General features: G+C 42.2%; 2 protein-coding genes across 7 annotated transcripts in view; one reads left to right on the top strand and one right to left on the bottom strand.

Moving 5' to 3' along the window:
• Positions 1–626: 626 nt before the first annotated feature.
• On the bottom strand, positions 627–1,721 carry LOC139285454 (alpha-(1,3)-fucosyltransferase 4-like). Its single transcript, XM_070906020.1, has one exon. The coding sequence runs from the start codon at positions 1,719–1,721 to the stop codon at positions 627–629; it is 1,095 nt and encodes a 364-aa protein (XP_070762121.1).
• Positions 1,722–8,215: 6,494 nt separating this feature from the next.
• cux1b (cut-like homeobox 1b) overlaps positions 8,216–24,445 on the top strand; it is a 60,253-nt gene continuing 44,023 nt past the window's right edge. For 5 of the 6 annotated variants that reach the window (XM_070905355.1, XM_070905357.1, XM_070905354.1 and 2 more), the window contains exon 1: positions 8,216–8,283. In XM_070905355.1, the coding sequence (XP_070761456.1) occupies positions 8,221–8,283 (63 nt within the window). In that variant the 5' untranslated portion in view covers positions 8,216–8,220. The remainder of the gene's footprint in view (positions 8,284–24,445) is intronic. The other variant, XM_070905356.1, reaches the window with a different exon arrangement.

The following is a 24,445-nucleotide window of genomic DNA, read 5'->3' as shown; positions in this document are numbered from 1 at the left end:
CTTGCATAACGAATCGCATTGCAGCACCTTACAACTAATGTTGCATGAAACTAAAGTTGAGAGGGGAGGATTTTGACATATTTGACAATAAATGTTGGCCTAGAAACATTATTTACTGCAATGAATCATCTAAAGCAAGCCTTGTCCCTGCAAGCGGATTTTCTTCTTGTAATGCAATCAGCTGAAACCAGCGGCTGCCTCAAAACACATTAAACAATGTAAAAGATAAAATAATAAGGACAGAGGGTGTCTATGTTGTACAGTTTTAAGCCCTCTGATCTTGGGCCTTACAGTGCAAATACAACCAACTTGACTCTACAAAGTGTAGTTTGTAATGAGATGCGAGTCCATAGAAACTTTGTAGAAATAACTTTACTCTGAGGGTGTTCACAGTTCAGAACAGACTCACTCAAATAAAAAACAAAAATAATGAAAAATCATCCTCAATTATCACATAGTAATTAAATAAAATTAACAACCATTCATGGTTGATGATAAATAGATTTCTGTTGTAAACTCTGACAGCTGATGGTGATCAGGTGAGCAATGAGTCTCACTGCCACAGAGTGTGTGATTACAGATCATCTCTCAGCTCAGTCTGGTGCTTTAGGCGATGATGCTGTTTTTCACGAGTGAAACCAGCGTGTCAAGTCTTTGACCACATCAGTCCCGCCTCTGGTTCTCCTCACCGCCCTGCAGGCCGTGCAGTAGTGTTCAGCCCAGAAGGAGGGCTGGTGCACGCTGTAGCTCCCTCTCCAGTCCAGGTGCCGCCTCAACCGGGCCGGGTTGCGCCTGAGCATCAGCAGGTACCGGGCCAGCCCTCGCACTGTGGGGAAGTCGTCCACGTGGATGAAGGCCTCGGGGGGCAGGAAGCGCTCATAGTTCTGCCTGGATGGACCCAGGACCACCGGGACGGCACCGGCCCGCACCGCGTTCCACAGCTTCTCCGTGATGTAGTCGGTGTGCTGCGAGTTCTCCAGCGCCAGGTAGAACTGGTACCGTCTGACCAGCCGCACCACGCTGCCGCCGCCGCTGTCCTCCTGTAACGGCCGGCCCGCGCGCCCGTACACATCCACCTGGATGAACCGGCGGAGCTGGTAGTAAAGGGCCACGCGCGCATGGGACTCAGACCAGTTGCTGATGACCCAGGCCAAGAGGCGGGGCCGGAGGAGGTGTGAGTGCGAGGGTGCGCGGAGCTGGTGCTCAACGCGGCTCTGGAGAACCTTGGTTTTGTGTTCACGGGGGACCAGATACCCGTACGGCAGGAAAATATCTGAATCTGTCCGGTAGGTCATTGTGAGGTTGAAAACACCCTCAAAACGCCACAGTCTGGGCGTGTGCGCGGGGGACTCGTAGTTCATCCATATCCACTTTTGAGCACGTGGCCGCGGTTCCGTTGGCAGATCAGCGGTGCCGGTGGCAACATCCCGGTGGTGAATGACCACAGCATCGGCCTCCGGGTACGCGCGCCCGTCGTCGGTGAGCGTGCACCCGCCGATATGATAGAGCCCAAAGCAGTCGGGAAGTTTGCGGTACCGACCGAACGGATGCGTCCATATCAGGAGCGTCACCGCGCTGCTCTCATCAGAGACAAGCGGTTCCAGCGTGAACGGGTCAGGTAGGTTTATGTAGAGTAGGCAGACTCCCAATAACAAAACAACGACGGTAGCCGCGCACACAGAGGAGCAGGACCTCTTGAGAACATGTGGCCTGCACAACATTTCTCCCGGGATGTGAGCTGAGATTGTGGAGCGGCCTCTCCGGTGAACCTCAGCTCCCTTCACGCTGCACTTTCCCCCAAAGTTTCAAAAACCTCCTATAGAATCTGTTTGTTCCATTTGTCCACTGCACCTCCTCTAAAGCTTTCAGGAAAAGTAGGCTAGAGGACAAAAACCAGCGTCCATTGCAGCCTGCTGGCACACCTCAATGTCCTATATGCCAATTGTCGTCAGGTGCGACCAGGAGTGCAGATAACAGGTTTCACAATGGAGCCTGCAACTGTCCGATAAGCTACCTGTCCTCCACAATGGTGTCGGTGACATTACGCTGTCTTCTTGGTCCAAACAGAGAAAAAACACATTTGCACCAGTGCTGTACGCTCAAACATTTTGACGTGGCAGCGTTGCACTGGGCTCGTGTTACCGGTGAATGGGGCTTTTGTGAGGCCTGCTGCCTGCCGGTACCAGGCACTTTTAGGCTGGGTAAACACCTTGGCCCAGGGCGCGGTCTCCTGCTGATGGAATAAGCAGGGAGGTCTTTCAAAAAAAAATAGAACAAGACAAATTTTGTCATGTAGCTTGTAAATTACTCTTTCTTTTTTTTATAAAAGCATATTATTTTAGGATGGAGGCCAGGGATCAAATCAGAAGCCTAAGGGGTTTGGAGAATTGGCAATACTGAGTGATAGCCAATAAACTTAATTAGCAAATGATCCCTCAGATTTTATGGATTGATTAATGAAAAGTTTTTGCACTTGTCAAGATGATAAACCTGAAGAGGACACTCTATCTCCTATGTATTCCCATATAAACGCTAAACATGTCGTCCACCACTAGGTGTCTCCCTACACAAGCACAAAGCTGCCCTGTGAAGTGTAGTGACGTTGGGATTTTTCTCAAAACATGCATGTTTAATGTGGCCAATGAATAAACATTTCAGCTGGAAATTAGGCAGGCAGCAGCGAGACTTTGAAAAGGTTTGTCTTGAATGTTTTATTTATTAGATATGACCCAGCGTTGCAACACCCTCTAACCAGAAATCTTAATAAATGACTCATAGTGTTAATGTGGTGATCTAACTTAAACAAATACAGGAATGAAAACAAAAACCCACAAGCCCTCACACAGTGACACATTACTCTCTGTGTAAAAGGATCAGCTGTCCAGGTCGTCGTCGTGTGAACGCAATTCTGATCAAAACTCATGAAAAAATGATGAGGCGGCTGGGTTGGAAATCCTGCACTGTGTGTTGTGTCTGATCTCTGGTGGGCAGGAAAAACACGGCGTGACTGGGACAACATTATTCCTCCCCACAGACTCGGAGTATGTCATGAAGTCTGAATGTGAGCGGAAAAAAATGGCAGACAAGGAGGAGTGGGAGGAGATGAAGCAAGAAGCATGTGTGTCTCCACTGGGTCCTCCTCCTTCCTGTTACATCCATTCACTTTTCTTCACCATGGAGCAAAGAAAAAAAAGAAGATATCTTTGTGTGTTTGCGTGAGTGCATGTGTGTGTGACTAGTTATCCCCATAAGAGGTTTTGTATTCTTTCTGCATTATTTATCCTCCCTTTCATCTGAACAGTTCTATTTTCAGCCGATCATTTAATGTCCTGCCCGGGGTTATCTTGTGTTGGGAAGAAGCACAGCAAACTCATAAGTTATGGATACGTGGTGAGGCTCAACATTATAAACACATGTATGTCTTTCCTCAGAAAATAGCAGAGGTGACTGAGGTCAGGAAATGACACACAGGAATGAGTTTTGTTTGTCTTCTTTCAGTTCAGTTCTGTTTATTTTCATCCTTTTTTTTTAAGTGGCACAAAACCATGCAAATGTAGCTGGAAATGTGCTATAATTAAAGTTGCACTGATTGGTGATATGGGGACATTTTGTTCAGCTCAAATTTCAGCCAGAGTGATGCACAAAAGCATGGCATTTATGTTTGCTTCATTTTGACTCTTCTACTCTTTTTTTTGTCATCAGGCTCTTTCATTTGCTGTTGCAGATCTTGAATCTCCATGGAGGGATCAATACCACGTCAAACATCACTGCAGCAACTGGCCACATGTGTGCATGCATGCAACACATGTAGGAGGACAGAAGAACTGACATAAGGGCCTCTCAGGTCATTTTATTTGGTGATGAAACTGCAGTTCTTAGTGTTATTACAGACGAAATACACAAAAAACCTACATTTTGCAGACTTTACGCATCTTTTCCGAAGCCCATGTTTACTGCTACCTTCCTGTTTGTCAGAAGCAATACCACTGTGTATCTGTATGTGTTTGGTGTGTGTGTGTGTGTGTGTGTGTGTGTGTGTGTGTGTGTGTGTGTGTGTGAGAGAGAGAATCATACCAGCACAGAGAGAAGCATTCAGTTTTTGATGGGACCCCCAGGTCTTCACTCATCTTCCCTATTGATTTTCTCTTGCTTTCCCTTTTGCACTCCCAGGGGATGGGATGTCTCAATTGGTCCCGGCCGGTGAAAAAGAGTGTGAACGATAGAGAAACAGATAGAAGACGAGGGCAAGAGAAAGGAAAGAGCAAGAAAAAAAACGTAGGGAGAGAAAAAGAGGAGGAAGCGGCAGGAGGGGCCTGCGAGCTCCCTGATCACAGAGGCCCTCACTGACCCCTGACCTTGATCATGACCTCGGAGGTTACCCCGGAGGTCAGAGGTTGTGTGAAAGTGCCACTGCGGCGATTCACTCCACTACTGGGTGATGATGATCTTATGCAGCCTCCCCAGCCTGTCTGACATGATCAGTGTTGCTCTCTGCCTGCGGCTCCCAAGGGCCACACATCCATCTCTAACCCGGCCACACAAGGCCTGCTAAAAGCACCTTGCAGGCAGAGTCAATGAGCAGGAGGAATAGGGACACAAACAGAGAAAAGTGGGAAAGCTATAAAGGACAGAAAGGCTGTTTTATTTTATACCCTGTAGCTCTGTTGGGGTATAAGATCTAGTTGTATAATGGCACTGACACAAAGAATGTGTGTTTATTTCTGTATATTTAAACTTTAACCAAATGTACATGAACTGATGAGGCTAAATCTGTGGGCCCCAACATGTTCCTTCTGCTGTCCTTGTCAAGAACAATTTATGTTGTTTTTTCCCTCCTCTCTAATTTTACCATACAGTGTAATAAAAAGACAAGAGAGGAAAAAAAAACCTCTCAAGTCATTCATGCCAGACTTGCACAAGCCTCTGTAGCAGGAACATGATAATTTGTAGGGTGGATTGATAACTCAGACTCTCACTTGTTCCGACTTACACTGTGTACCCCCTACTGCTTCAAAGTAATCCAGAGCCTAGTGAAGCTACAGTCAAATCCTTATGGAGATACTGTGGGCTGAAATTCAGTTTGAGTTTGAGAAGAGCGCCTGGCAGTACAAAATCAACTGATTTGTAATATTTACATTAAGATAATTTTACCACATTCAATTCTTACTTTACTGAATACAGTTTGGTAGACACACGGAGGGACTATGTGCAAAAGGTGCAGCAATTCATTGCTAAAGCCTTATGTGAAGCAGAATTTAACTAAAAGCCAGAATTCAGGTCATTTACCGGTACGTTATAGAAACAGACAGATTTAATGGCCTCCCTGAAGAGAAAACGCTTCGTTTGTTATGTGTTTTCAGTGAGATCGAAGATGAAGTCCATTTCACGTTTTCTTGTTTATTGTGAGATGATTTAAGGGCTGCACTTTCTGATGATTTATTTTGGATGTTTTTAAAAAACTAGCTGTTTTTAGGAAGATAACATTTTTTGTTTGGGGATGGGGGATTTTATTTGTAGAGCTTGGGACAGAAGACAAAGTTCTTTGTTTGTAATGTAATGTTTATGGAAGAAATTGTGTTTATGTGTGACAAATGTTTCACCACTGAATAACTTAACTAATAAAGTATCATTGTGTTATTTAATGTCCAAAGTAAAAAATAATCATAAAACATTTCTCAATACAGATACCATGCATTTCAGAGTAACTTTTGGGTGTTATTATTGATTGATAAAATATTGTTGAACGCTTTTCTTTTCAGAGTAATATCAGTGGCATAAAAATATATCATGTTCCTTTTTCATTATGTGTTTTCTTTGTGTGAGCGTAAGAGAAAACTATACAAACACAGCATAATGGACACACAGCAAAGCTACTGAGCCTGTACAGATTACCTCAGACCTGTATTTCTGGTTTGGCTTAATGATAGGTAGCATCACAAGTCATGCAGGCCAAGGCGAGGAAACACTGATTAACATGGCGGAAAGAGAAAGAAACAAGAGGATTAAACACAGGATTCACTGGTTCATATGCAGCATTTTGTTCACACACAGCGCAGACGGTAGCTCATGTTCCTGTTTCTATTTGTTATATACCGTGTGATTGAATCCCAAGTGTATTCAGTACATTTCATTGAAAACATGTGACTTGGTGTCATGGGCAAACTAAAGTCAGCCTTTAATTCTTTGTACAATGTCTGTAAATTAAGTATAGAATAAGGCAAAGCTATTGAGGCTACATATCAGTCGAGCACTGAGCACCATTCATACTGTTGAAGGAGGGAGACACAAACTGCTTCAAATCAAATAAAGTAATGACCTGAAAGTTGAACTAATTCAAAGCACAAAAATGCCCACCTTTGTATCCACACAAGTGCAGGGAAAGAGGTGTTATTATCTATGGCAAATTCTTGTGTTATTTTTAGTGAATGTAATTAAAGTGCAACGGCTGTAAAGAAGTGAAAATGATTGGAGAGAAAAAAAGAATAAAGCTATAAAATAGTTTCGAGGCTGAGCTGATAGAAAGACTGTGGGCTCTGAGCACTCAAGGGAAGAAAAAAAAAAGTGTGAATGCAGCCGTGGAGTTTCCACACAGCCCAGCCTCACAACACACTCGACAAGTCAAATTTGGGAAGCCACAAAAAGCTAAAAATGAAAACGATGTGTACGACAGATGTGTTACCCTGATAAACCTGAGCAGCTTGGCTCCAGTTTGGTGTGCAGAGCAATTGGAGGCTGAAGCTGAGGCGTGATGTGTTTTAAGGTGCACAAGGCAGCACAGTTTGACGCAGGAATTCAGGGAACTCCATACATACAGTAGTAATTAGAAATTCTTTGCATATCCACAAGCTGAGGGGGGTCAGAGGACATGGTCAGCAGGAGTGACGCCTCAGGAGCAGCCAGGGTTCATTGTGTTGCTCAAGGTCACTTCAACAACAGATATGTATGCACACTGACACTCTACACACTAGGCTGCCCTGCTGCCGCAATGACTTGTTGGGATTTACAACAGAGCAATCTTATTTGAATAACTAATCTGATTAATATATTTGTAGCGGGTAAGCAGGCTTACTTTTTTATTCATATTTATTGTAAATTGAGACAATCGTGAAGTTGGAAATACCTTGTGCCAAGTGTGAGTCCACTCCATCTTTTACCCACTCTTAAACGGCCAAGTTCAGCAGCTCCTCAGCAACCCTGCTTTGTAGCATATGCTGAGTTTGTACATGAGATCCACCCTTTTAATAAAGAATAAAATAAAATACATGTATCATGAAACTCAAATTACTGGGATTCATTTATTTATTATTAATCAGTTTAATGTTTTGTTCAAACAATTTACACAGAACCTTTTAGCCTGGACTCTATTTTCAACAGTTTTAATTGATTAAATTTGGTTTAAATTTATATTGAACTTTTTTTTTTCAATTTCAATTGTCCTTCATCACATTCATAATAGAACACAACAAGAGACTTTCACTGGGATCACTCAAAAAACCTATAAAACACAAATTGTGCAGCATTCATAAATCACACTTTTGCTTTTTACTGAATTTATGCAGTTATGCAGAAAAAGTGACTGGTGTAAATTGGCAGTTTCACAAAGGAGCATTATCTTGAGCCTATGACAAAACCTAAGGAGGAGCATAGAAAAGAAAATCAATTTTACCAATCGACTTCATATTTTGTAAATGCTGTTTAGTCATGCTGATTTTGGTGGAGCAATGATTATTGATGAAATAAATTATTAGATGTTGGTCTAAATTATCTGCAGCTCAGAGGAAACATTGGTCCTGAATGCTCCTCTGGTGGTATTTTTTCTTCTTTTCAGATATGGCTTCCAAGTAGCCTCCTGGCATTATTATTGTATGATCTTTGCTCTCCATAATACATAATGATCTCACAAACTACAACATCAAACATGGACTCATCTAGCGACCACAGTTTCATGTCTTTCAGCGTAATAAAATTAAGAGTAATTTAATGCCAGCTCGGTTATTTACCTGTAATATCTGAATGTTGATAAAAAGCTATTTAAGCAATTATAATGGCGTTATTAAGGCAACACTCCTGTACGCTGACTCCGTTCCATACGCCAGCTGTTACCGGGGGGAGCGGTGGGAGGGATCCGGTCCGGGTGTTCCGGCCGCCCGGTCCTCTCCACTGAACTCCAACCCCCGCGCTCTCTATCAGCATCTCATTCCTGTCTCAATATGTCTCAAGATGGCGGCCAATGCAGGATCGATGTTTCAATATTGGAAGCGCTTTGACTTACAACAACTACAGGTCAGTTCAACCCCTGTTTAAATCGGCTACGCTCTATTCTGTTTCAGCTGTCTCGTCTCTTTCGGCCGCTGTGTTTTGTGTTTTTTTCGGCGGCCGTCTCGTAGGTGTTTCGGAAGAGAATTCAAGACCTCTTCCTCACATTGATGAAAGTGGCTCTCTCGCTGATCAGAAATTGATCCTCTTTGTTCAATTCAACATCGATCGGACACTGCAACTGGGCAAGCCGGGGCGACGCCGCGGGGATGCGCCGAAATAAAAACAAAACGGCAGGGCTTTGGCGGAAAGCTTTCGGTTAGCTATCTTTATTGCGTGTTGTTCAACTTTTACTGGAGCGAGTAGCCGTAGTTAGCCCGACGCTTTAGCCGTTGTAAGGTTGGATAATTTGGGGGAAAAATAAGTGCGACTCATTATACGGTGGCGCTGTGGTGACACCAACCGTTGAGACGGGCAGCTCAGACACACAACACCGCTTTGCTTGTGTTTTTTTCTGCTTTTAACTGTCAAATTGGTAAGTTTATTTGGACGCGAATGAAAACATTAGCAACCTTATCGGCTAACGGTTTTAGAAGCAGTTTATATTGAAGTCGTCTCCGTGATTATGGTTGATCAACTCGGTCGTTTTTTTTTCCCCTTCTCGGTTTCCCCTGACGGCAATTATACACACTGAGGTTTTTTTTCTTTTTACAGACATTGCCACGTCTGTGAAAGTGGACGGGACGGGACAGTGTTTGTTGACGCGATGCAATTAAATAAAATGGTAGTATAAATATAAAAGATCATGACCTTGTTGATTGTGATGAACTCCAGAAATGTCCCAGCCTCATGCACGCCACTAATCTCGGCGTGCACGGAGGAGATCCACGGCACCGTAAAGGATATGAGGGAAATATTGGGCCTATTCAGTGTGTGAATATAGCCTGTGTATATTAGAGCGTGTTTGACCTATCACAAGACATGTAGACAATGGCACTGTTGTGTTTTCCCCTGGCATTTAACGTGCATTGCTGAATTTCAAATCACAATTTATGAATATTAGCAGCCCAGTCGCCGTCGTCATTAACATAAGATTGCATTATGTAGGCTAGCCCAATTGTTCATACATTATTTTGTCAATTGCACAGGCTTGGGATTTAAACTTTTATTTAGGTCATGATGCCCCTATGACTGGGTAGACAAAAGGACAGTGAACAAGTCTTCCCAGCGGGCTTTGTGTCGCACTTATGCCACATCATCAAGGCTTCACTTCTCCTATTTATTTGATCCTGTTTGGTCCTCCTACTCGTGCCCCCTTGTTCATGCATTATGTAAAAAATTTGAGACTGCTTTCTCTTTTCTTTTCCTCACTATCTATCTCCCACCCCCTTCCTGCCCCCCCCCCCCCCCCCCCCCAATCTTTCTCTCCCTCTCCTCCCCCTCCCCTCCTTTTTTAATTTTTTTTCCTCTCTCTTCCCTGGCCCTTCACCCTGCTTTCACCCAGTCGCCCTGTTAGAACTGGTGTGTGTGTGTGAATTTGTCTGAGATCAGTCTTTTTCGTAGATTGACTGCCAGCACGGACAGTGAAGGCACTGCCAGCAGCCAGGACATGAAAAATGCATCGCATAAGTTTGTGATAAGGCCCTGGGTAATTATGGCAAAGGCCCCTATCACAAGCGATTAGTCAGGACAGTGAATCTGAGCGTGTGCAAAAAGCCTGGCGGTTGGCAGGCCTGTCTGCAGGATAGGAATCAGTCGGCACTTGTGTGTGTGTGTGTGTGTGTGTGTCTGTGTGTGTCTGTGTGCAGAACTGCTCAGAACATTCACTGTCTATTATTGATGACATCTTATTTACTCTCCCTCCCACTGAGAGGCTCCTAGAGGAAAGCCTTCAGAGAAGAACCTTTTTTTTTTTTTCCTTATCCGGTTTCTGATAATGTGGGGTTAGTATGATATGATCATGGTCTACACATGGCCTTGTCAGCCAATTGCTTTCTCATTTGCTTCTTCCTTGTGATCGAATGGACAGTGTGCACTTAAATTCACAGTCTGTTTTGTCTGTGTGAGAGGCACCGGCAAAGGAATGTTTTCTCTCTTTTATTTTTTTTGTTTCTTTTGATGATGAAAATCCAACCCAACCTAGATGTCAGTAGCTTTAAGCCATCATAGCGTCTATTCCTCAGGCTCCAACTGCTGATGTTCATTAAAATCCTATTTGATCAGTGTGTCCTATTCCCCGTGTGAGAAACTAGCTAGGTGGTTGTTACAGGACAGAGAGTGCTTTGAAACAGCACAGCGAGCTGTTAACTTGTCTTCTCTGCATGCTTTTTTTTTCTCTCCTCCATTTTTTTTCTCCCCCCACCACTACAAACACAAATGGGTGCAACAGTGATGCTTTTAGCAAGGTCTCGCACACTTGCAAAATGGATCAGTGATTCAGAGATGATGGCAGGGTGACAGTGAATTACAGATGGAGGAGGTTTTAACGTCTGTAATCCCTGTCCGTCCATTACAGAGTTGAGTTTCTTTAGAGGGGATCATCACTCTTCTCTCCTGTTGTTTTTTCTTTTTTTTCCCTTTTTTTGACCCAGTCAAGCAGTTTGCTGGAACATTGTGTTTTTTCTTGAGAGCGATGAGAGATTGCGCTTCATTACGGGCAAGCCTTAATAAGATATGAGTGAATAGCTGAGCCTAAACCTATACTTTTTTTTTTGTGTAAGCTCGGAAAATTAGGAACAGACCTCTTCGTTATACACAATTCCCAATTTAGGCCTAATAGCCTACATCTCACCTCATAACATTTCCTGGAACAAAGCACCCTAGAGCCATTTTGAAAAATAGTTCACTATGTTAGCGCACAGCTAAATAGTGACTTAGATGAAAACTGATCTAGAGCTAGTTCTTATTCACCACCTCCTAATGGGTAAATTTAGGAAAGGGGTTTTGTAAGCTGATCCCAGAGCGGTGGTCAGTGGCAACCTGAGTGGTTTAAATCTCTCAACGACTGGCCCGCTGTTGTCTCTCTGAGTTTTAGTGTTAATTTATGAGCTGGTTGTCTGAACTCACTGGTGGGATATTTTTACCCCTCTGTTGCTGCACAGGCTGGGGGAGCATAGAGGAAGGGGCATCACGTCATGCTTTTACTGTAGCCAACCGCTTCTCTGCCCAGTGACAAAACCTGGCATTGGGACTGAGGTTTCACTGTGTGTTGGTGGGTGGTGAGCGACTAAGCATGAGTCAGAGAGAAGGACGAGTGCATGTCAGGTCTTTGGTCTGCCCTCGGTCTACTTTGGTCAGGCCTATGTCATCCCACTTTCTAAGAGGTTATAGTGTATCCTTCGGAACGATTCACTCCATGCGACTGGGAGGAATGTGCAGCTCTCAAAAAACGGGAAAAAAAAAACTTCTTCATCTACCTTATCAGTGGCTAATTCTCAGCAGAGGCCCTTACTCCCCAACTCTTCAGTGATTTAGTGTACGTCACACTCGGGCTCTGTTTCTTCACCCTCCCTCTGCTTTGAGGAGTGTCTACACTAGACTCAGTCTGTCCGATTTTAATACAAAAAGTAAACATATTTTACTCTGTGAAAGTCGGTATCAGAATATTTAATTAAACAACTTTACCTTGCATGGTAAAAGAAATTTTGACCAATGTTGTCTGATGTTTGAACAAAAGATAAAAAGCACTTAAGAAGTCTAAAAATAGGGGTAACCAAACAGATGGAGTCAGCAGCTCTTAATGCAGGCTTTATGCAAAAGTGTGTGACAAACAGACATGTTTTCTTATAAAACTTGAAGGTGTGGAAGTATCTGCTTATGATAAAAATAAATCTGTTTTTCTTTCCACAGTTTGTAATTTTAGATTAAGCAACACTAAAACATTTAATGTGGCTGCATTTCATTCAAACTGCCTGTACTTAAGATGGTCCAAATGTTAATATAAAGTGCAAAAATTGTGATATAACACAACACAATAAAATCATTTTGTTCCCTCTTGTATAGAGTAGAACTCCCTAATAATAATCCTTGTACTGTGATGGCCTATTTTTTTTTACCTCCAAGAGAGCAGTTTTTATTTCATTCATAAATTGAAAATATTTTGTTACAACATATGCATTGATTATATACTGAGATAAGCCGGAAAAAACTAGGCCAACTCGCACCACAAAGGCGGCGGAGTTACTTTTTGTTGCAGTGAGTTTTATGTGTTCTTACACCTTGAAATGAATCACCACGACTGATTTCACAGCGGACTTATTATAAGCAGTTCAAATTTATGTTGCAGTATTCCTCCACAGGCCGATTGTTGACATCACAATATATTAGAAGGGGCCTACAGCCCAGGTGAAATTTCTATATCTGGCTTCTTTTAAAGCATATATACTGCTTCCTAAGTTTATAACTTTTTACCATGAAACTATCCTGCTACTCTGAAACATACTGGGACTTTTCAGTTTCAGTGTGCAAGTTAGTCCCTAAAAAGAAGTCATGAAAATAAAAATGTCTTTTAGGGGTTCGACAGCCAATATTTTGAAAATATATTTTATGTCTTGGCATGCTTAATCAATACCTAAATAAAATCATATTAATTTGTGTCAATTGTGCTGTTTGAGCTCTGATCAGGCTGCAGTGTGTACTGTTTCTTTACCAGCTGGGATCAGTACCTTGCACCCTCTTACAAAAATATCACATTGCAGCTCTTATTCTTATATTCTTATGCAGTAATATTGAATCAAAATGAGACACTAATTTATTTATATACAATGTGGCTAAAATATTGCTTTCATATTTCCCACCACATAATACTAAAGCACTTAAATGTAACTACACAGACAAAACTTCCACCCAACAACTAGCAACAAGAGCACAGGGGGCAGTTTCCAGAGACCTATTTTCAAGTGGCAGGCATTATTTACAGACCCACTTGGAGTCTCTCTCACCTACAGCATCATAGAGTTTCACCGTATCTCATGACAGGAGCATCCATTATTCTGCTGCTCTGTATTCCAGTAGAGAGCTTGGGCTTCAGTGACTGGACACTTCTCTTTTGGCACGTTGGAATAAACTGGCCACTTTAAAGTTTTGAGGATGATGCCCACTTTATTGAACAATCAAGCGTACACTTGAAACAGGGCCTCCAAGGCCGATGTAATCTTGTATAGTTTATTGTTCATCTTGTAATATTAAGCCTACGGTTTTCCGTAAGCAAAAATATTGCATTCCCAAGGGGAAAAACAATGTCTGTTGTTGTCCATAGTTGACTGGGAAAGTAAGAATGCACACACGGTGAGGTGCAGACCAGCAGTGGGCTTAGATCTAATCTCATATGTGCAACAAAACAATCCAGTCGCACACTTTTTTTCTTGCTTTCTTATCTTTTTACTTGTCTACCACATGTTTTCAGCTACCTCGCCTTCATCAAGGTGATCTAATTTAAAATGGCAGCTTTTTATTAAATAGTCAATACCTGTTGGTTTTCAGAGGCATGTGACCTACAAATAATCAAACTGTATTGATCATTTTTTTACTGATAATTGTCACTGTTGAACAGTGTAATAAAGTCGGACTGTAGCTGACACTTATTTTAGAGCTGCAACTGAAGATAATTTTTTATTATCGAGTAACCTGACAAACATTTTTTTTCTTGATTAATCAAACGATTGCTCTATAAAATGTCAGAAAATAGTAAAAATTTCCTAAAGCCCAAGACGACATCTTCAGTAGGTTTGGGAGATGTTTACCGAAATAACACATGACAATGCGGCGGCTTTTAAATCACAATGTTAAGATGGAAGAGGGCTCAGTGGTCGATGACTGTCAGCCATCGGCAATACCTTAATCTTCAGATTGCTTTTTTTGTCCGACCAACAATCAAAAACTGAAAGATATTCAATTTACAATTATATAAAATGCAGAAAATCTTCACAACTGTGGAGCTGAAACAAATGACTGTTTGGCATTTTTACTAGAAAAACAGTTCAATCAATTGTCAAAACGAATGATTAATCTCATCATTTGAGTCATTTATTTTACTTTTCGTTAAAATAGTAATTCTTTCTTGTATTTTCCATTCTCCAGAGTCATTTTACACTATACATGCACTACATGAGGATTAGAGTTAAGTGAGGAAACCTAAGAAATGTGTGGTGAGAATAACTTTTGAATAATGACAACTTTGGTGAAAAACTGACTCAAAGCAGCCGTGAAAATCTGAGCTTTTAGAAACCATTTGATTGGTTTTTAAGGTGCAGATTTCTGATGACCCAGCAAGCCAAGCCTGGATGAGATTTGCAGCGTTTTGAGGAGTTAAACAAGACGTTAACATGGAAATATAAACAGAGGCAATGGACCAGAAAACGAAATGGAGTCCCATTTCCACAAGGTACCACAATGTGATAATTTAGACCAAATGCAGACGGTCACACAGTGGGGGCCAGTGTTTGAAACATTTCTGACAAGTTTGGCTGAATTTGAAGCTAATGCAGCGCTTCTTTTTGTTCAACAAACGTGTCCCTCTGGATACGCCTGCTGAAATTTGTTCCTGCAGCAAATACTCTGTGGCCTTCAGCGTCTGGTGTAGCCAAGCTTATTGGTGAACCACTTGCCTAATTTTAGTGTTGTTTATCTCACTGTTATCAAGGAGTCCGGGCTAAATAAGGCCCAAGCATCCTTATGTGCAGACCACATCCCATGTCAACCCATGACTCCCGTATCAGTGTCCTGTTAGATCATTGACCATAGGTATTGAATTCTAATAGGCCTATTGGTGTGTCCTAATGGTCCAAGTTTTGAATTATGATATTGGCATGGGCTGATGGCCTCAGAATTGAATTATGATATTGGTGTGCTGCAGGCTAATGGTTCTTAGTATTGAATTATGATATTGGTGCACTTTGATGGTGTAGGGATTGAATTATGATATGGCTTGCTATCTGCTAATAGCTCACTCTGTGTAATTTTCAATGTCAATCATGGCTTCAGTTGTTAGATCCATAGCCGGCCTTCAGGCTCAACCCATCAGTCACATCAGATGGGAACAGCCTTCAACCTTTCGCCTCAGTTCTCACTCCAATTTCTGTTGCTCTCTCCCTTTTCACTTCTCTTCTCGCTTTTGTCTTGTATTCGGGACATCCAGGAGTTTGTGATGGTACAGCAGAAAGAAAATAAGGGTTTAATGTCATGCTGTTATGTCATGTCTTATCTTTGAAATGAGGGATGGAATAAACTTTCACATGTCATCCTTACAGCTATAAGACGATTCGGTGTTAGATGGTTTTAATGTGTGTGGATTTGGCATTTTCATACACCACCTCATGTTATAAGGAGCCTAATGTTAAAGTAATGGAATTGTAATGGCTCTGAATCTGCGCTAACTTCATTTCTGTAAGTGTCCACACCTTTGCAGTGTTTATGTTGAGCTCATTCCCATTTTGGTAGTTTTAAAAGCAACGAGAGCTGTGATGGTCCTGCTGCCAGCTCACAGAGTAAATGGACGGCCTGCTTCTGTGTCAGCCCTCTAAAAATAACACAGACTGCTGGCTGGGCTCAGCAGAAAACTACCACTGATTATGATGATTCAACTACCCTGTATTCACAGGTGCGTGTATGTGTGTGTTGGGTGGGGGTGGTTTATGCTTAACAAATTGTTCTCTGCATCTGATATGTTATTCAGTGGTCTAGTTTTACGTTGTAGGTTGGCAAACTTTGCCTGGAGGAACTTAGAAGAAGTGTACACACTGACTGCTTATGTGTATTTTAATTTTTTTAGGTATAACAGAACAGATGTCTTATTTAAGTTTATTGAACCAAAATCATTGTAATGCTTGATATACTAATTTAAATTGTTGTGGGAATTGGATTAGATAGTTTTAGCTGCTAGCACCCAGCTACTGCAGAGGCTTTGCCTAATACACGATTAATAAACGTAGGACTGGTTGATGGCTTTGTCTACCGAAACATGGGAAATTCTATGCAAATGACGCAGTCTTGTATCTGTTAAATTCATTGGACGTCCTCAGACGGTACCTTAACCTCTCCCTGACATTTGACCTGAACAGCTGTCGGACTGGAGCCAGGGATCAGAGGTGGCCTGACCCTGGAGACCTCAGTATGACCTGGGCTGTCTGACTGGTCTAACCTTTTAGAGCTAACAGATGATGACTTTACCATCTGTCTTGCCTTTAACAGGTCTAGCCTCCTTGAACTTGAACTTGTTTGTGTGTGGAAAGGAGAAAAGAAACAACTCAAGGAAGAAAATTGTCTCACAATTAGCCCAGGCTAATTGTTTTCTTATGCTTATGTATTTGTTTTATTTTTAAAGGATGACCAAATGTGAAGTCAGAAATTTTAAACTTAAGTCTTTGTTTACTTATTTGTGAATAATTTGTGAGCTCCTGCGTGAGTTGGAGGAGTCTCTGAATGTCCCAATTTTAAAAGCGTAAAACTGAATGTACATTGCTAAGCTCTGCAGTCTCATTTTTAAAAGTGAGAGTTGTCCTCTTGAGGAAGGGGGAAGGGGGAAGGGACTATGTGTTTAGTAGACACAAGCTCATCCGCTGACTGCTGTCTGACCCTGAGTTCAGCGGTATGGTTATTAATAGGCCCAGAGGCCTCAACTTCCAGGAGGCCCTCTGATCAGCTCCAGATGTGGAATGAGAGAGGACAATTCTATGTTAGCCTATCCATGTTTCACATGAAGCAGAGAGTAGGGAGATAGGCATTTGGTAAGACTGATAAAGGGGGAGGGAGGGAGGGAGGAAGGGAGGGACAGGAGACCTTTCCACAGCAGGAGTGTGTTTTGTGAGTCTTTGTTTTCATGTGTGTGTGTTTTTTTTCGTTTATTACACTCTCTGCCCTCAGACCAAAAGACCATAAAAACGTATGGCATCACCATGGTGACCATAATAACTACCTATAAAACAGCGTGTAAACTGTGAAATAAGACAAACAGACCAGAACAGCCCTCACTGGCTGGCTGGCTGACTGAATGGCTGCCTTCCGCCATAAAACTATTTGAGAGCCAGACTGAAGGAATGCCTTGGAGGCTGCTGTGGCTGTCACGACACATGAAAGGATTAGGCTCTGTGTTTTATCTCCTCTTTATCTGATGGTAATGGATAAGCTGAGTGTAGCCTATCATCTGACGCTTGGGCCGGGGGTTTGATGTTTTAGTAGGGTGACGGTTTGTTGAGTTGACCGCTTTGGTCTATTGATTGCTGTTTGATGGTTTTGATATGTAGGCTGTGTGGAACAGGTCAAGTCTTTTATGCAGTGAAGGCTCCAAATAGCTTTTAGCTGTCCTTCACTCCCCCCATTACTCCAGTGGTTCGTTTGATGTTTGGATCAATCAATAGAAAGAGCCTGAGCTCTTACACATGCTCCATCCTACTTCCCACTGAGCTCGATTCCTCTTCCTTCATTGTGCAGGCTTTATATCATGTTCTCTCAACACAGAATAAATGATATAATTACAACCCATTACGTAGCCTAATGCAAGCTAATTATTCTGTCATTACTGTAAGGATTAGCTATGCTCATTCTCTCGTTCTCACTGTGTTTCTCTGCCTTTTCCTCTCAAAAGTCGTGCGAGCAGAGCAGAAAACTCTTACTCATAAAGGCTGAGTCAGACTTAGCCCCAGGACATGCTCTGTTGACGTTGATCGTATAGACCATGGGTGTCAAACTCAGTCAGCAGGCTAGGCAATGCTAGAAAATAGTGACAGCACGGGCTGGACACATTTAAGAGTCTAGATAACCTAATGGGGCATTTTCATATATGCTTTTGATTTATGCGTTGAAGTCAACATGCTGCTTTTATAGGCTGTGGCACAACTCCTGCTGATGTGTCATCATCAGGCTTCCAGAAAATTACTGGATACAACAGATAGACAAGGCTAAATTAAAATGTGGAAAAAGGCATCTTGCAGTGCAGGGATTTAATGTACCAGAGGCACATGAGAGGGATGCAGACCTTTTTCACTGTCCTGTAACTGTGCCAATAGCATGAAGCTGCTTGTAGTCCTTAAATGGAAGTCTAAGTGAATTACTACAAATCAAATAGGCTATCGAATTGAGAACAGATCAGATCTTAACTAAATTAGAGCAACTTTGAACACTGCTCCATTGTCAAGGGTCATAGACTTTCTAGGCCAAAAAAGAGTAGCTTGCATATGAGTGTAGGATGATGAGTGGATGTCTACAACATTGCTAGCCTGCACCTGTGACCCTGTCATTATCCACCAATGGTTACTTGTATGTGCATTTGATGCCATATAAACTAATAGCGGCAATGTCAATTGTAGTCTGAGTCCTTGGGGCCCAGGCTTGTATATGTGCTTCAGGGCCTGGAGAGTCCCACTCTTCTCCCAGACTTGATTAATCCCTATCGCCCCTCTCCATGATCGCAGTTTCCATTTTTTAGTCCCTATCTGTGCACTCATCCCCTCCCCAATCTCCTCTCACTGGCACAGAATGGCTTCCTGGCAGAATGGAGGCATTAATTCAGGGATGAGAGGTGTGATACTCTCTCTCTCTCTCTCTCTCTCTCTCTCTCTCTCTCTCTCTCTCTCTCTCTCTCTCTCTCTCTCTCTCTCTCTGGTTCTCTCCCTCTCTCTATCTGTGCTCTGTTTGTAATGCGTGGCCTTTATCGTAGCCGAAACAGCTCACTACCCTCTGATCCTATCTCAGATCTCAATATCCTAGCCGTTCCACCCTGTAAACGCAGGGATGAAAAATCTTGCCCTTTCACCAATGCATTACACCCTAGCATATCGCCATACCCCTCTCCTCCCATTGCACCCTCCACACCACTCACCCTTTGTGACACAGGCCTCCAGCTAAATTCAAACTCAGCAAAATGAGACCAAGTGAGCTGCACTTCCTCCTTGCCAGAAACCATCTTAGTCTCATTATATTTGTATTTAGGCTCAGGCCTGGCCTCTGAAACCCCTTGTCAGACAATAGGTCGGGCAAAATAATGACTAGCTCTCAGTAAGCTTCAGGAGAGTAAAGGCTTGGATGTTGGGGAGATAAAACAACAACCAGTCTCTCAGCAGAGGAACATGGATCAATACAAACGAGGCTGCGGTGTAAAAAGGCTGTTTTTGATCCAGGCTTGCGTCAGCGTCAGTGAGGTGAGTCTTGACAGCTCCTGTGCTGTTGGTAGATATGGATCTGTGTTCAAAAAAAGGAGCAAAACGCTCAGGGACCACAAGCATCTTGTTAGACTGTGGAGAGTGGTGGGCTGACCCCCCGCCCCCAACCGCTCTGTACACAAACATGGATGCACACCCAGTTGCGCACACACACACACACACACACACACACACACACACACACACACACACACACAAGTGTTTAGGCCCCAGTTGTCACAGTGAAACTATTGTGTTAGCTTGTGGTTAAGAAAACTTTGTGGCTTTGACTCCAATGGGTGAGAGGAAAAGCAAAAACGGAGATTCAGGAGGGCATGACTTGCGTCTCCAAACCCTGTGTGGTTTGTGAAAACAGCGTCTGCTGGCACATTTAAAGTTCTGCACCCTGCTAAGTCAAAGGTAGGAAGGCAGACAGGCAGCCAGGATTGTAGTCTCTTATCTGTGCTGCTGTTGTGCTGTGTTTTGAGGGGGCGTGCCTGTGATCTGTGATCATGTACCGTGTCGTTGTAGCAAGCGTGGCTGTCGCTCCTGACTGAGCCGCCACCCCACGACTCCACCCCCACACAGTAGGTTCGGCATACAGAACAGTCAGCCGCATAGGAGGTGAAACGCTGTGAGGGGAGATGGAGGGGGAGTTTCAAAGGTAGGCCTCGTAGATTTCAGATAAGACATCTTTCCAGACGCCTTTACTGTTTACTATCATAACCACATAACAGCCTCAGACATGTCAGAGATAAAAGGAAAGATTAGTGACTGCAGTGGCAGGAAAGAAAACTCCATCTCTCAAACATCTGTGTCATGTTGCCAAGTACAGAGGCTGTAAAAGGCTTCTCACTTTGTAATGCGCACAGAAAAGTTTTTATTTTAAAATATTAGCCTCTTCTGTAGTGTGACTAATATGGTGTTAGTGTTACTGAGAAGAAGTGAATGTGTTTTTGTCTGTCTCTTTCTATGCCTGGCTTGAATTCAAGAGTGGTACTCCATTAGATTAATGTGTAAAACATGCACCGAATGCGGGGCAGTTAACCTACATTGTGTTTGGACTAAAGGAGTAGTGGCAGACTACTTGGCATGGGTGACTGCAGACTAGGTGTAAACAAAGTGTTTCTAGCAGTTACAGTCCCAATTATTCTACAGGGAATGAGATCTGAAGCAAATCCTTGTGCGGTGTTCTCTCCTCTGTGTGCACTCCTGGTCACCGTGGCAGCACAGACGGCAGCTGCAGATTGACTTCATACTGTGTACATAATAATAACTTTGTTGTCATTCCACCAGCCTATCTGTCTCGGCATCGTCGGAGCGTGAGGGCATAAGGAATTTCATGAAGTTTTGATACCTCAATTAAAGTGCGTCTGTCTCCTGTTATCTCATTTAGTCTGTAGTCGATATGATTGGCATAATCAGACATGCCTGATTGGTGCCTCCCATTTAATTAATCAGTCTCACTGTATCATCACCTGTGGCTCATTAGAGTAATTAGAGCGAATTAGTCAGATAGAAGGCCTCTCTCTGCCTGCAGACGAGTGGAAGGAATTTCATTAGGAGAGATGAACACACACACATACACCTTGGGTCTGATGGCCAGTGGTAATAGGATTTGTTTACCCGTGACTGTTATTGGTGATTAGTATTATTACCACAGTGGTAGGATGGAGAGATACTCATTTCCGTTTGGCCCAACCTCCCCTCCTAGCTGCGAACATAGCTCACCATGCCAAATTTTACTGGGCGAACATGTTAGCAGACTTCCTCTTTTGAAACGGAGTTCAAAAGAATGTGGAAAGACTGGGCTCCCCAAGTTACTGCAGCGGCCTGTCTGTGCATTCATGTGAGAGCACACGCGTGTGGAGCAGTGTGCGGGAGGCTTCTTGGCCAAGTCGGTGTTGAAGTCTCTCTAGGGAGTGTTGGCAATCTGTTCCAATCGTCTTTACAGCTGACCAGACGACCAAATGAACCAGGACAGGGACTGCTGCTGTGGGCCAGTCCAGCCAAGCCAAGCAGGGCTGTTACAGCAATCACACAGACATTACAGCCCACTTAATGCTCCCCTGCACACACCATATTCCAAGTCTGCTAAACTAGACAGTGCAGTCCTAACCAGCCATAGCCAGATTTAAAAATAGCGCTGGAGTTAATGTGAATGGTTAAATGAATTAATTCACCAGTAAATTGAACTGTTTTTCAGATTTGAAAAGTAAAACATTTCAAAGTCAGGCCAAGGAGAGCCAGAGAGGGTTGACCTCAGAGACTGAGCTTGAAGGCCTAAGCACAAAGTACATGTGTTTCTCATGCACGTTGTTTGGTGGACTGCCGGCGTTACATTGAAACATCAAGTGCTGGTATTTGCACTTTGCCAATGCAGTTAATTATATTTCTTATCATTACATTAGTCATGTATTGTGCAATATAGACTCCTTTAATTAGCATGTTTTTGGATTTTGTTAATTAGAGTTCCTTCATTCATGTCTTGGCTCCTTGTCAAACATGGTAATTTGGAAGGTTTATCAATCTAGCGTGTTGTCAATCATTGATGTCAAACATGATAGAAAAAAACTCCCAGTAGTATGCCAGATGGCAGAGCCCCTGTAGTGCAGCCTTGCCCAAAGTTAACAGTATTCCCCTCCAAAAGTTTGAAGGTTGATGAAGCCAACAAAATAGCTGAATTGACTTGTTGTTAGTGGATGCTTCTTAATAAATTCCAAATAAACCCTGTATTAAATGACTCCTAGTTGGACATTTAGTTAAAATAAGCAACATAACTTGGACATGCTTATCTACCTAATTTAAGGTTGTATTGATGTGCATGTTTGAGTTCTACTCTGATCAAGCCATGTTTACACCTCTCCGTTCAAACTGAAACATGCAGTCTCTAATCAATCCTTTTACCCAGTCTGCACACACTGTTGCCATTTGTGTTCACTGTTGTGACTTCAGATGGATAGTGACAGATGTCACCATTCCAGTCATTATAAAAATGAAAGGTCTTCATCTTTCTATTTAGCTATCTATTAATCTAGCTATCGGCTATCTTTAGTCACGACAGTAATATAAGCTGCAATGTGGGTGCTTGCAAGGATCAAGTAGCTGGACCAATTAGGCACTTCCAGTACTCACTGCAAAGAACTCAAACAGGTTATCTGTAATATTGATCTCAGTAAGTATCAACTTATCAACTAATTTTAATCATGGGCCATGCAGCTGTATTCCCACACAATACTATACATTTGAGAATATTTCAGAGGAGATGTAGAAAGTCAGTTTGACACCATGAGTACACATTTGGCCGTTGCAAATAGGCAAAAGGCTTTGTGGCTTCAAATTTGTTTTTATAAACTGGAAAAAAATGTAAAAAAACGCAACAAAATTAGCCTTTAAACAAACAGATATTTGCACCAGTGTGTTTTTATAGTTGGTTGAAACAAAGAACAGAAGTGTAAGGAGAAAGTGTGTTTCTTAGCTCGAGTCTGCACCTTTTGTAACATGTAAACTGACCACAGTTCAGTCCAGTTTTATTTTGCTAAGAACCCACAAAAACAGCATTCAGCAGAGCAAGTACCCAAACATATTTGTTCAGTATTTCACTTAATGTACTTGAATATGACAATGTGTCGTGCTTATAGTATGTTGATGGGAATAGTGTTGGTCGGTTAGACTTGATGTGTGTGAACAAGGGACAGGCAGCAGGGATTGTGCACTTTCGGATGTAACGCTCTATCAGCAAGATGAGTGTAAAGTCTGCCCGTGTCTGCTGATGTGGGCAGAGAGTTTGCTGCATAGTCAAAACCTGACTGGGTCTCAGGGTCCTTTTTTTTTTTTTTAACTGAGACCATGCCCGTAATTACTTGCCCACTTGGCACTGAATCAATCCTCTTCCATGTGTGATGTGTTTATTTAGCTTAGCAGTGAGAATTTTTTTTGGAATGGGGATTTGGTAACACATTGGGATATGTGCAGGGTTTTGGAAAGGGATTGGACAGAATCAAGGGCGTCAGGGATTGGCACATGACCTCTTAAAGCAGAACCCTAGTGGACGACTGTGGTTATTTCAGTGTTGCCCAGTAACAGAGCTCATTAATCAATTTATACGAAGAGTTTGGCTTATTTTGTTGAATTCCTTTGACTTTTGGATAACTGTTATTTAGCTGAAAATAAATTCACCTGAAGTTTGCATGGGCTAATTTGCATATCAAAGAGCATTCTGGTAAGTTTAAGTTTAAAGAGGATATTGTTTACATGGTTATTTATTTCAACTCAATAAGCAGCAATAAGAGCCATACATTTACTACAGTCATTAAAAATACATGAATAATAGTGTATTATGTTATATTGTTGTCATGTAGTGTGAAGCTTATGTCCATATTTCTATAAACCCATAGCTGAGACGAGAGTAAGAAATATATGAGCCAAACAAAGCTAAGCAGTGTTTTAGAGGCAGTAGTCATTTTTGATTGTGCAGATACTGTAATGCAAACCAAACTTAATTTCAATATATTTTATTTTAATGAACTTACTCAAACTTTTTTGTTCAAGTTGATGCAGTTGATTGTGTCTTGAGGTGCGAAACACACACGATAATGATCAAAAACCTGTACTCTATTGGTCATCCATGGTATTTTGCTTCTGTAGTGATTCAGATTATGTACTCTCAAAGGGAAACTCAATATTTAAAAAAAATAATAATTCCTAGTGTTTAATGGCACAGCTTGGTATGATTACTACCTAAAATTGTCCTGGTTGCTGCTAATGCCATCTGATTTCCGATCAGGCTTTGAACTGAAGTGTTCCTCTGATTTAAATGATTTTGGAAAGTAAGCCTTAAGGCCTAATACATCATATTGTGATTAATACCTGCCTAACTGACTAATATCTGTTAATATCTCGAACCAACTGGGCCTCATATTCTTGTTCCTGTAGCTAATCTTTACCAATATAATTACACCTCCTATTCATGAACTAGAGCATTCATTTTTTGACAATTAATTTAACTTGATTAAAATGTATTAGGTTCCTCCTTTCATCAAGCGTTGCACAAGCTT

The sequence above is a fragment of the Enoplosus armatus genome, chromosome 5, assembly GCF_043641665.1.
Source record: "Enoplosus armatus isolate fEnoArm2 chromosome 5, fEnoArm2.hap1, whole genome shotgun sequence".
Taxonomy (NCBI): Eukaryota; Metazoa; Chordata; class Actinopteri; order Centrarchiformes; family Enoplosidae; genus Enoplosus; species Enoplosus armatus.
This window is presented reverse-complemented; position numbering and strand designations above follow the sequence as displayed.

Coding starts and splice junctions, on each gene's coding strand:
- LOC139285454 (XM_070906020.1), bottom strand. CDS start 1,721: ATGTTGTGCAGGCCACATGTTCTCAAGAGGTCCTGCTCCTCTGTGTGC.